Source organism: Nicotiana sylvestris, chromosome 3 (assembly GCF_000393655.2).
Source record: "Nicotiana sylvestris chromosome 3, ASM39365v2, whole genome shotgun sequence".
NCBI classification, from domain to species: Eukaryota; Viridiplantae; Streptophyta; class Magnoliopsida; order Solanales; family Solanaceae; genus Nicotiana; species Nicotiana sylvestris.
This window is the reverse complement of record NC_091059.1, coordinates 145,793,738-145,806,724: the sequence shown is the minus strand read 5'-3', so window position 1 is coordinate 145,806,724 and position 12,987 is coordinate 145,793,738. Positions and strand designations below refer to the sequence as shown.

General features: G+C 41.8%; 1 protein-coding gene across 1 annotated transcript; it reads left to right on the top strand.

The window, feature by feature from the left end:
- The first annotated feature begins 8,730 nt into the window (after positions 1–8,730).
- LOC104225831 (phosphatidylinositol 4-kinase gamma 3) lies at positions 8,731–12,715 on the top strand. Its single transcript, XM_009777696.2, has 3 exons — positions 8,731–8,843; positions 10,037–11,428; positions 12,119–12,715. Exons 2-3 carry the CDS (start codon positions 10,067–10,069, stop codon positions 12,494–12,496), a joined length of 1,740 nt encoding a protein of 579 aa, XP_009775998.1. The 5' UTR covers positions 8,731–8,843; positions 10,037–10,066; the 3' UTR covers positions 12,497–12,715.
- The last annotated feature ends 272 nt before the right edge of the window (positions 12,716–12,987 follow it).

Below are 12,987 nucleotides of genomic sequence, written 5' to 3'. Positions count from 1 at the left end.
TTGTGGTACGAAAATGCTTACCCCACTGGGGATGATGTGTAGTCTTTGTACTTGCTTTTGTTCAGGGTTTTTGCACGGGGCGTACTCGAGCCCGTTTGTAAGGGCAAGTGTAAATAATATTTTGTTGTAATGTAATTTTTACTTTGTCGACTTGTTCTTTCTTGCATTTATCGAACCCATGATATCGTTGATGCCCTTAGCTATCGGGATGTTACTTCGAATTATCGTCGAAGTAGAATACCGTCGTAGTTCGAACTAGGTCGAACTTATATTTTTGGTCGATGGCCTTGGCCATTGGGATGTTACTTCGAACTGTCATCAAAGTAGAATCTCATCGTAGTTCGAATGAGGTCAAACTTATATTTTTGTCGATGGCCTTGGCCATTGGGATGTTGCTTCAAACTGTCGTCGAAGTAGAATCCCGTCGTAGTTCGGATGAGGTTGAACTTATATTTTTGGTCGATGGCCTTGGCCATTGGGATGTTGCTTCGAACTGTCATCGAAGTAGAATCCCATTGTAGTTCGAACGAGGCCGAACTTATATTTTTGTCGATGGCCTTGGCCATTGGGATGTTGCTTCGAACTATCGTCGAAGTAGAATCCTGTCGTAGTTCGGACAAGGTTGAACTTATATTTTTGGTTGATGGCCTTGTCCATTGGGATGTTGTTTTGAACTATCATCGAGGTAGAATCCTGTCGTAGTTCGAACGAGGTCGAACTTATATTTTTATCGATGGCCTTAACCATTGGGATGTTGCTTCGAACTGTCGTCGAAGTAGAATCTCGTAGTAGTTCGGATGAGGTCGAACTTATATTTTTTGTCAATGGCCTTTGCCATTGAGATGTTTCTTCGAACTGTCGTCGAAGTAAAATCCCGTCGTAGTTCGAACGAGGTCGAACTTATATTTTTGGTCGATGGCCTTGGCCATTGGGATGTTGCTTCAAACTGTCATCGAAGTAAAATCCCATCGTAGTTCGAACGAGGTCGAACTTATATTTTTGTTGATGGCCTTGGCCATTGGGATGTTGCTTTGAACTGTCATCGAAGTAGAATCCTGTCGTAGTTCGAACGGGGTCGAACATATATTTTTGGTTGTTGCTTCGAACTGTCGTCGAAGTAGAATCTCGTCGTAGTTCGAACGAGGTCGAACTTATATTTTTGTCGATGGCCTTGGCCATTGGGATGTTTCTTCGAACTATCATCGAAATAGAATCTCGTCGTAGCTAGAACGAGGTCGAACTTATATTTTTGTCGATGGCCTTGGCCATTGGCATGCTGGAGGTTTGACCATATTCCCGTAGGAAGACATGACTTTGTTTATGCAATGGAGGTTTTATTATATACTTGTAAGGATCACATGTGGACTCTGCACATACACTGGAGATTTGATTAAATTCTTGTGAGTGTCATATGTCGGCTCTATACATACAATGGAGATTCGATTAAATTCTTATGAGAACCACATGTCGATTCTGCACATTCAATGGAGATTCGACTATCTATATCCAGTCTCTTCATTACTTCTTTCCGGAGACCATGTCGATGGGTCGAGGTAATGAAGAGCACTTCGATCCTTGAGGCGTCTCCCTTGCCGCCTCGTTAAAAACCTCCCCGGGAAAACTCGATTGGGACAAAAACCGAGTGAGGGGAAAATAGTGCGACTTAGGTAACGCCTTCTTTTAGAAGTGGAAGTACTTGAGATGGGCAACATTCCAGTTGTTTTGGAGTAATTTTCTCTCCATTGTTTCTAACTAGAATGCTCCTTTGTTTGCTGCAGCTACGATTTTGTATGGTCCGTCCCAGTTCGTTCCCAATTTTCCCTCATTAGGGTCTTTTGATGCTTGTGTTTTGGCCTTGAGGACGTAGTCTCTGACTTTGAGTGGTCGCACTTTGGCTCTCTTGTTGTAGTATCTTTCTACTTGTTGTTTTTGGGCTACCATTCTTATGTAGGCCATGTCTCTTCATTCTTCGACTTCATCCAGATCTTGTAGCCTACTTTTGTCATTGTCTGGTCCGCTCTCGTTGGAGTATCTCAAACTGGGTTCCCCAATCTCGATGGGATAACTACGTCGGTCCCGTAGACCAGTGAATATGGCATTTCTCCTGTGCTGGTTTTTGGCGTAGTGCGGTATGCCCATAATACTTCCAGTAGTAGTTCAGACCATAGCCCTTTAGCTCCCTCCAGCTTCTTTTTCAATATATTCAGTATTACTTTATTGGAGGATTCGGCTTGACCATTGGCGGAAGGGTGATATGGCGTGGAGAGTATTCGTTTGATGTGCCATTTTTTGAAAAACTCAGTCGTTCTTTTTTCTACAAATTGAGGTCCGTTGTCGTAGCTGATTTCTTTGGGGATGCCAAAACGGCAGATAATGTTTTTCCATATGAAGGCGATGACCTCTTGCTCACGTATCTGAGTGTATTCACCTGCTTCCACCCATTTAGAGAAGTAGTCAGTTAAAACCAAAAGGAAGCATACCTTACCTCATCCTGCTGAGAGGGGGCCGACTATGTCCATTCCCCATTTAATGAATGGCCATGGTGAAGTGATGGAATGAAGGAGTTCCCCTGCATAATGTATCATAGGGGCAGATTTTTGGCATTGTTCACATCTCCGACGTAATCCGCGGCTTCCTTTTTCATGATGGGGCATCGGACGAGGGCGCAGTTTCCTATATGGGTGTCGCAGTGCCCTTCGTGTACTTCTTCCAGTACTCTCCTTGTTTGATGTGGCCCAAGGCATTTGGCTAGGGGGCCTCCAAATGTTCTTTTGTAGAGCTCACTATTTACTAGGTTGTATCGGGCTACCTCTACCCGGAGCTTTTTGGCTTCTTTTTTATCTTGCGGGAGTGTACCATCCTGCAAAAAGGCCGCAAAGCGGTTACGCCAGTCCCAAGTTAAGTTTATGGAATGTACCTCGACGTGGTCTATTGCGGAATGAAGGAGGGTAACCACGTTTTCCTTGTTGATATTCTTGGTGGCCGCAGCTAGTTTAGCGAGGCCATATGCTTTGATATTTTGCGCCCTAGGTATTTGGTCGAGGCGGCATTCGTCGAATTTTGGCAGTAGTTTGTGGATTTCCGACTGGTACCTTTGTAGTCTCTGCTCTTTGATTTAGAAAGTCCCGGTAACTTGATTCACTATGAGTTGAGAGTCACAGTGGAGAGTCGGCAAGCGCCATATTTGAGGGCTAACTTCAAACCTACAATCACAGCTTCATACTCGGTCTCGTTGTTAGTCATCTCAGGGCATCGTATAGACTGGCGAATTACTTCGCCTATCGGGACCTCGAGGATGAGTCCCAGTCCCGATCCCGAGGCATTAGAGGCACCGTCGGTATAGAGGACCCAGAGGTCGGTATGCGTAGAATTGCGGAGTGCTTCCTGTTCTACCTCGGGCAATATTTCTGTGCTGAAATCAGCGACAAAGTCAGCAAGCACCTGCGACTTAATGGCAGTTCGTGGTTGGTACGTTATGTCGTGCTCGCTTAGTTCTATGGCCCATTTCGCTAGTCTACCCGATAGTTCGAGCTTGTGTAGGATACCCTTAGAGGGAAGGTTGTCACCACTTTTATGGGGTGACATTGAAAGTACGGTCTAAGCTTTCATGAAGCTACGACCAATAGAGCTAGTTTTTCGAGGTGAGGGTACCTCATCTCGGCATCGATTGAAATTTTGCTGATATAGTAAATCGAGGATTGCGTACTTTTATTTTCACGGACCAAGACTATGCTTACCGCAACTTCGAAAACTCCTAGATAAACAAGTAGGCATTCACCTGGGTTCGCCTTGACGAGTAGTGGTGGTGAGGATATATATGTTTTCAGCTTTCTCAGGGTGTCAACATATTCATCGTTCTTTTGCAGAGTGTGGTCTTTCCTTAGCACATTGAAGAATTTATGGCATCTATCCGAGGATCGGGAAATGAACCTTGATAGGGCGGCTATTCGTCCTGTTAATTTCTGCATCTGCTTTTTTGCTGGTCAGTATCTCTGGTATTGCATCGATGGCCCTGATTTGATCCGGGTTGACCTCGATTCCCCTTTGTGACACTAGGAAACCGAGGAACTTTCCAGAAGTTACGCCAAAGGCGCACTTTTCGGGATTCAGTTTCATCCCGTACTGCCTTAGTATTTCGAAGGCTTCCTTCAGATGACCAATGTGATTTTTTTTCCCGACTTCACTAGCATGTCATCGATGTAAACCTCCATTGTTTTACCAAGTTGTTCTTTGAACATTTTGGTAACTAACCTTTGATACGTGGCCCCTGCATTCTTAAGCCCAAACGGCATCACCTTATAGCAGTATATTCCTCAATGAGTGATGAAAGTGGTCTTTTCTTGATCTTTTTCATCCATTAGAATTTGGTTATAACCGGAGTAGGCGTCCAAGAAGCTCAGCAGCTCATACCCTGCTGTTGTATTGATAAGTTGGTCGATGTGGGGTAACGGGAAAGAGTCCTTCGGGCATGCCTTGTTTAGATCGGTGAAGTCAACACACATTCGCCACTTCCCCTTCTTCTTTTTGATCATGACCACATTGGCGACCCATTGGGGGTATTTCGATTCTCTGATGGAACTGTTGGCGAGTAATTTATCAACCTCCTCGCTGACCACCTCATTTATTGCGGCATTAAACTTTCTCCTCATCTGTCATTCCAGCGGATAAAGTGGATTGACATTCAGCTTGTGTGTAGCGATAACCCTTAGGATTCCTGGTATATCTGAGTGGGAAAAAGCAAACAAATCGGCATTGTTAGTTAAAAACTCACGATACTCACTTGGCTCCGAGAGGTTGTGCCCAATATAAGCCTTTTTGCTGCAGTCGGTGTTATCTAATTGGACGAGTAGAGATCTTCTATGGTTTCCTTGCAAGCTTCTGCAATGTCCGGGTCTTTGATGGCCTCTACTTATACGTCGGGTTTGATCCCCGACATGGCTGATTCCTATGCTTCCGCACTTGCCCCTTTTAGTTGTTTGGTGTGTGTGCAATCTTGGGCGATCTGGTAGCATTCTTGGGTGGTACGTGGCTTGCCTCGGATGCTGAATATCCCCCACGAAGTGGGAAATTTGATCACTTGATAGAAGCTTGAAGGGACGGCTCGCATGACGTGTATCTATGGTCGTTCTATGATGGCGTTGTAGGTCGTTTCCTGGTTCATGACGTGGAATGTCGTTTCTAGAGTAACTCGTCCTGCCAGGACAGGTAGTACTATTTCTCCAGATGTCTGCTCTACTACATTATTAAAACCCCGTTAGTGTTATGCAATGCGATATTATTTTATCCTCGAGCCTCATTTGCATGAGAACTCGCGGGTGAACAATACACGCGCCGCTTCCGTCATCCACCATGATTCTTGTTACATCAGCACCAGCGATGGGTAAAGTTATAACCAAAGCATCATAGTGAGGGAAAGACAAATTGTCGGTGTTTGACTTATGAAGATGATACTATCTTCGAGGTTGTCATACCGTTCGTGGGAAACTATCCATTTGAGTTTGTGCGTGGTGGTGAACTTCACATGGTTTATTACCATGTTGCCGTCGCCGCCAATGATCATTTGTACAGTATGAGCTGGTGATGGTGGCTTTGGAGGTCCTTGAGGTGGGTCGCGCCCTTGAGCGAAGTTAGCCCTTCCTTTATCGCTTAGCAGATCTTTCAGGTACCCCTGGTTTAACATCCTAACTACTTCTTGTCGTAGACCTATGCAATCTTCTGTCTTGTGTCCTCTTTCTTGGTAGAATTCACATAGGACGTTCGACCTCTTGGTGCTTGGATCCGATTTCATCTTTTGCGGCCACTGCACCTTCGTGTGCGGTTTTTCTAGTGCGTACACTATCTCTGAAGGGGAAACATAAAAATTATGAGTAGATAGTAGTGGAGGCATACCTCTTTCGTTTTGGAGGGGTGCAGTGTGTCGTGGCATGACATCTGCATGTCGCGGAGGGGGCGGGTTGGATGTTCGGATATAGGGCTGATGCCTTTCTTGATTGAAACGTGGTGGTTGATCCCTTCGCCCGTCATTGCCTCGTTCTCTCCTCGTCTCGGTCTGGACTGATGTTAATTGCTGAAGCGGGCCGTTCAGGTCTTCCTCGTCTGCCCTTACCTCGGCGCAATAGGCGTTGTGGATATCTTCCCATGTGGTAGGGGGTACTTCATGAGTCTACAGAGCAATTTTTTGGTTGCCTTAGATCCGTTCCTGTTTAACCCATTTTGAAAGGTTGCTACTGCCATCCCTTCTGACACGTTCGGTAGACTCATCCTTACTCTGTTGAATCAGGATAGGAAATCCTGAAGTCCCTTGCCCGTCGTTTGCCTGATGGCGAAGATATCATTGAACCTAGCCTCGGCCTTCTTTTCCCCCGCATGAGCAATGGCGAATTTATCCGCATCTCTTCGATCGTCGATATCGATTGTGCACGTAGTTGGGAGTACCATGTCAATGCTCCCCCTATCAAAGTTTCACTGAACATTTTTAGCAGCACAGACGGTACCTGTTGTTTTGATAGATCATTGCCCTTTACTGCAGTAACATAATGGATTAAGTGATCCTCTAGGTCCATGGTCCCGTCGTATATTTTCAAGTATGGCGGCATTTTGAAGGTCTTTGGAATAGGATAGGGAGCTGCCCCTTCGCTGTATGGTTGTTCGACGAACCGACCCATGTTGCGTTTTGGTAATAGCTTCGGAGCGCCTGGTATTTTGTCAACCCTCTCCTGATGTTCCTTCATTTGATCGCGGAGTGTTTTGTTCTCATTTTCCATCTCTTTCATTTTCTTTAAGATGGCCATAAGTGCATTATCACCTGCATTAGTAACAGTGCGGGTGTTACCTGTTCGTGTAGCGCTTGGCTCATTGGCGATAGCTGCGATTTTTATAGGTGGCACATCTTCGACATCTCCTTGAGTGGGTTTCTCCAGCATGTTACTCAAAGCACTCGTTAACCATTCTTCTAGTAGCCTTTTGACTACTAGTGGTGCTTCTCCCGCTGCGGATGTCGAGGCTCCCCTTTCGCGCAAGATCGCTAGATCCCCGTGTGGAAGAGGTGAGATCTCCCCCTCTGGTGTAGCGCTTGGTATTGTATTCTCATCGTCTTCTCTACCGGCTTCGTTGAGGGAGTTCAGGAGATTATTCGAGACATATGCTACCGCCTTTAGCCTCGCTTCCTTTCCCGCCATTGTTGGTTTTTATGAAGTTCGAAGAAAAGTGATTATCACTTTCAGGAATCTAGATGAGAACTATGATTTCAGCTATAGAAATCTCCACATATGGCGTCAAACTGTTTGACTCAAAAGATGTTAAAATCTTCTTGAACAAATCAATCAAAGATGAAGGGGTAAATCTTAGCTGAATATAATAAACTCTAGAAGAAGTAAGAGATAAAGAGATGATCGTTAATAAGTTTCTTTTCGTTTTCCAATAGTGAATTTCTCAGAGTCTCTACCCTCTATTACAAGGTTTTTGTCCCTTATATACTAGAGAGAAACTCTTCTGAATTGTAAGAAAACCAAATACAAGGAATATTCGACGGAATATTCTTAATGTCCCTAATGGGCTTACACTACTACAAGGGTCGTACAGTCTCTTCTTTTGCCCTAAGATCGTCTCCCTCGGAACGTCGACTCGAGGATACCCGATCGCTTGTCGTACTCGTCATAGGTCGTGGTCGGTCGAATTTGGACCCATACATTAATGCTCCAGCTCCAATTTATTCCAAAGGAAGAAATTAAAAAAGTAATTAATGCCGATTTTCTTATTTTTCTTTTCTCCCCAAACTTCCGAGGTTTTGCAAATGATATGGCAGTAATTTGATCATTGACTATAATATTAAATATTACCTATAGAAAGGAGACATTTATATTCTGCTGACTTGGCAAAATACAATTGGCCATCATTCGTATTTGCCATGTCAACCGTGGACATACAACATACTTGTTGGCCAAGCTCTTTTGTTTTTACCTCTTTTTGTTTTTGACAGTCGTCCTTGCTGGCCAAGTTAAAAATTTAATTTCACACTATTCCCAACTACCACCTTTTACCGATATAAATTCCTTGCTGTCCCTTGTTCATATGTATTTTAGTTAGCAATTTTTATCTTTTACGTAAATCAAATGGAGTAATAATTTTGGAAAAAATATGGACAAAATATACATCAGAGTCACAGATTAACCTAAATAATACACTACATCTCACTTAATTATAGTTCCTTTGGGGTCATCCAATAAAAAAAATTAACCATAATTAAATGTTAAAATATTATTAAATATTATTGATTTGGTGTAACACATGATGCAAGAATTTATTTATTTATTTTCTTAACTTTTGTTTCCTTTATGGCTCTTCTAATTAAACTTTTGGACTGTGGAACGATTCAATTACCTTATTTTTGCTTACAGCCTATAATATCTTATATCTAATTCCATATAATGAGCTTATAAGCAATTCGATAAAAGATTTAAAAAAGAAAAATTAAAAATGGTGAAAGTGAAACCAATAGTGGTAAAGTTCTAGAATAGTGACGGCGTCAAATAAAACCCGTTTCTTACGGTGAAAGAGTGTCAAAGCATGGGGGTCCCACTTCCATTTCTATATATGCATGGGGGACCCTGAAATAATATCATTACTTACTCCTTTGTCTGTCACCTCCAATGCCAAAAATCGTCTACAGGGAAAAAAGAAAAAAAAAAAAAAAAAGGAGGAAGAACAAACTACAGAGGAGAAAAGATCATTAGTCTTTACAAAGCTGATGCGGTGGAAATTCATAATGGAATTTGGATAATTAAACCTCAGAGATCGTCCCTCTATTTCGTATGCAAAAAGTTCCAAGTTTTGCTTTGATTTCTGTAAGTAATTCACATTTTTCTCTTTCATATTTTCCATAGGTTAGTGTGTATTTGTTTCTGCTTAAACACCAGAATCCCTTTTTCTTTTTGGTGGGATTTGAGAAATTGCTATGTGTTTGTGGCTTTTTGAGCTGATGATGTTTGATTTGGGACTTAATTAAACCTTAGTTTTTCTGCTGGTTTACTGCTCACACTTAGGATTTTGTTGCATTACTTTCAGTTCCATGGTATCTGCTTTTATTGTTCTGGATTCTTGGTTATTAGAGGCCATAATTGTTTGAAATCTATTGTTGCTGCTATTAATATTATTAGCAATTTTTGAATAGTAAAAGTTTTGGGTGATTTGCTGACTGATTATGATCTTTATTGTTTTGGATAATTAATCTTGTGGTTGATGAGTGAAATTTGATTGTGGTAATATATTAACTAGTTCTCCAGAGTATCAAAGAAATGGAGCCAATATCCAGTAACAAAGAGTAATGAAATAGTAGCCAGGGGTTCATAAAAAGAACCATAGGCCAATAAAATCAGTATCTCAACATCCATCAGAATTGAAATGGTTAGCTTTTAGATCTGCTTTTGTTGACTGCAAAATAAACTCTATATCAACAGTTGATTTGTTAGAGAACGGTGCTTCTCGAGTATAAAAGTTGAAATAGCAGCAATTTGATAAACAAACTGATACAAACTTCATGATACTGCCATACTAACTAGTGCTTGTTTCACTGTTTCAATGTCCAAGTCTAGAACGAAAATGAAAATCTTAAACCCTCATTAATAAATTAAAAAGAAGAAGAAAAGGAAATCCTTCTCATGGATTTAAATGAATAAATAGTTGATGTTATCATGGTGGTGTTAGATAAATGGCCAAGAGTTGGTGAGCTGATGTCTGCTTTGGTGGTTCGAAATTGGACCTTAGTTCTAGTGTTGGTTTACTGTTAACATTAAGGGTTTTGCTGCAGTATCTTCAATTCCATGTCTCTGCTCTTTCTATCTCCAATTTTGGCTATTGAGAGCATATTTGTTTAAATCTGTAATTGCTGCTGTTAATTTTAGCGGCAACTTGTGAGTTTCTAAGGTTTTAGCATTTTTAAATATATTAGTGACTTTTGATTTTCAACTAGTTAATCAATTATGATGGCTTGCAATTATTGATCATATCCTAACTCTGATGAGTAAAATTTGATTTGTAGGGGAAAGAAGTCCTTACCTTGTAAGGAACAATGTCTATTGCTAGTGTTGCTCTGAGTCCTGTGTTCGAGGATAATTTGAACTTAGCTGGCTGTTTGTCAGCCCAACATGGTTCCTGGTCGAATGATTCAATCTTGATCTTTCTGACCGTGGGTGGTTCTGTAATTCCCTTGCGTGTTAAGGAATCCGACTCTATTGCTTCCGTGAAATTAAGAATCCAGACATACAAAGGTTTCTTTGTGAAGAAGCAGAAGCTTGTCTTTGAAGGCAAGGAGTTGGCTCGGAACAATTCCTGTGTGAGGGACTATGGAGTCGCTGATGGCAACATTTTGCATTTGGTTCTTCGTCTGTCTGATTTACAAGCAATTACTGTTAGGACAGTGTGTGGTCAGGAGTTTGAGTTCCATGTGGAGAGAAAGAGAAATGTTGGTTATGTGAAACAGCAGATTGCAAAGAAGGGGAAGGGGTTTTGCAATCTAAAGGAACAGGAACTAATATTTGATGGTGAAGAATTAGAAGATAAGAGGCTGATAGATGATATTTGTAAAAGCTACGATGCAGTTCTTCACTTGCTGGTGCGTAAATCAGCTAAAGTACAGGCTAGAGCAGTGCAAAAAGATTTTGAAGTTTCGATTGTAGCATCATCAGATGAGAGTGGGGCTGATGCAGTAGAGAAGCTACAAGAGAGTATTCAGGTTGTCCCACTCAATACCGTGCCGAGAAGTTTTATTTTGGAACCATTGATTCTTAACCCTAAGATCACACTATCGCCTGTGGTTAAGCAGCTGATTGGTAGCACTTTCGACGGCATAGAGATGGGTCACCAACCAATTAGGTCTTCTGAGGGATCAGGGGGTGCTTATTTCATGCTAGATTCATGTGGTCAGAATTATGTCTCTGTTTTTAAACCAATAGATGAGGAGCCTATGGCTGTGAATAATCCCCGGGGGCTGCCATTGTCCGTAGATGGCGAGGGATTGAAGAAGGGCACACGTGTAGGAGAAGGAGCATTAAGGGAGGTTGCAGCATACATTTTGGATCATCCCAAGTCGGGACCTCGCTCAACTTGTAGCGATGAGAAGGGTTTTGCTGGAGTTCCTCCCACAATTATGGTCAAGTGTCTCCATACCGGTTTCAATTATGTAGAAGGTTGTGAATATTCATCCAAGCGTCTTAAGATTGGGTCGCTGCAGATGTTCATGAAAAACTGTGGAAGTTGTGAGGATCTTGGTCCTCGTGCTTTTCCTGTTGATGATGTACACAGGATCTCAGTGCTGGACATAAGGTTGGCGAATGCAGATAGGCACGCGGGAAACATTTTGGTTCAGAAAGATGATAAGGATGGTCAGCTTGTGCTTATTCCAATTGATCATGGCTACTGCTTGCCTGAAAATGTAAGTGTCTTGACTCAGCATCCTTGGATTTACCAATAGAAGCACATAATAATCCTGGATGGCATATGCGTAAAGCTTTTCTTTATTTCCCAAAATTTGGCAAGTTGGAATATGTTTTAGTTGTTGTAAATATCCTGGCTTCTCAAGATCTACCCAATGATGATGTGGGTATTAATTAACTTATCTGCTGATTCCTTTACTGGATCTATTTCAGGCTTCTTTATGACTTCTGTGGTGATGTATATATTTTCTTGATAGGTTTTAACATAGAGTTTGTTCTATGAGGACTATGATATAGGTTCAGAGTGTGTCACAGGAAATCCCTGGTATGCGCCACCTTGCTTGTTCACTCTAGATCATGGTATGCTAGGTGTTGATTCAGTCATAACCAAATTATAAGTTTGCTCGAGGGCTGCTTAGGTTTCTTGGTCTAGTGGCAAGCATCTATGCAGGAATTCTGTTTAAATATGTCTGATGTTCTTTGGAAGCAGACCAAATGTGATGGGGGAAGAATTGAGTTGCGATTGTGGGTACTGATCTATTACTAGTATGCTTCTTGTGTTACCTATCGGCTTATGGAATGTGATTGCATTAATCCAGAAAATGTCCATATGCTCTGCATTTCATCTTTTCTGGTAGTGATTTTGTTCTCATTTTCCCATCCTCTCCTTTTTGCCTTTCCCGCTGCAGTTTGAAGACTGTACTTTTGACTGGCTGTACTGGCCTCAAGCACAACAACCTTACTCTGCCGAAACAATTGCTTACATAAACTCTCTTGATACCGAGAAAGACATTGAACTTCTGAAGTTTCATGGCTGGACCCTATCCCCTGCATGTGCACGCGTACTTCGTATCTCAACTATGCTTCTGAAGAAAGGTGCAAAAAGAGGGCTAACACCTTTTGCTATTGGAAGAATTATGTGTAGGGAGACACTAAAGAAGGAATCTGTCATTGAGCAGATAGTTGAAGAAGCACAAGAGGGTGTGCTCCCAGAAACAAGTGAGGCAGCATTCTTGCAATCTGTTTCGATGGTCATGGATCGACACCTTGATGACTTGATTAAGTAAAACGCATGAAGATGTAGATTTTTTGTGAATAACCTGATTAAGAAAAATGTTTGAAGATGTAGATTTTTGTGCATATGTTATTTCCCGAGTTCTCAATGTGTCTTTATGCATAATTACTCGGCCTACAGATAAGGGCCTATAACTTGGCATGTTCTAGGTTTTGCTTATTGTGGTACTATGACTTGATAAATATATCCTACTGTAGCTGTGATGGACTAATGACTTGCAGATTCTGAATGGAACTTGCAGTTCCCTTACCACTCATGATATGATGAGCTCTTTTCGAGTGCAGATGTTGGAGATATCGTAATGTATTTTCTCTTTTTCCCTTTCTCTTGCCTCTATTGGGGTTGCAACCAGCCAAGGAAGCAAGTGTCATGCATTACTGAAACAGATAGCCTTGGCTGATAACATATGCATGAAAAATACATTTCTACAGCAACTCTCAAAGAAAACAGTTCCTAAGTCGATTGTATTCTGGTAGTTCATAG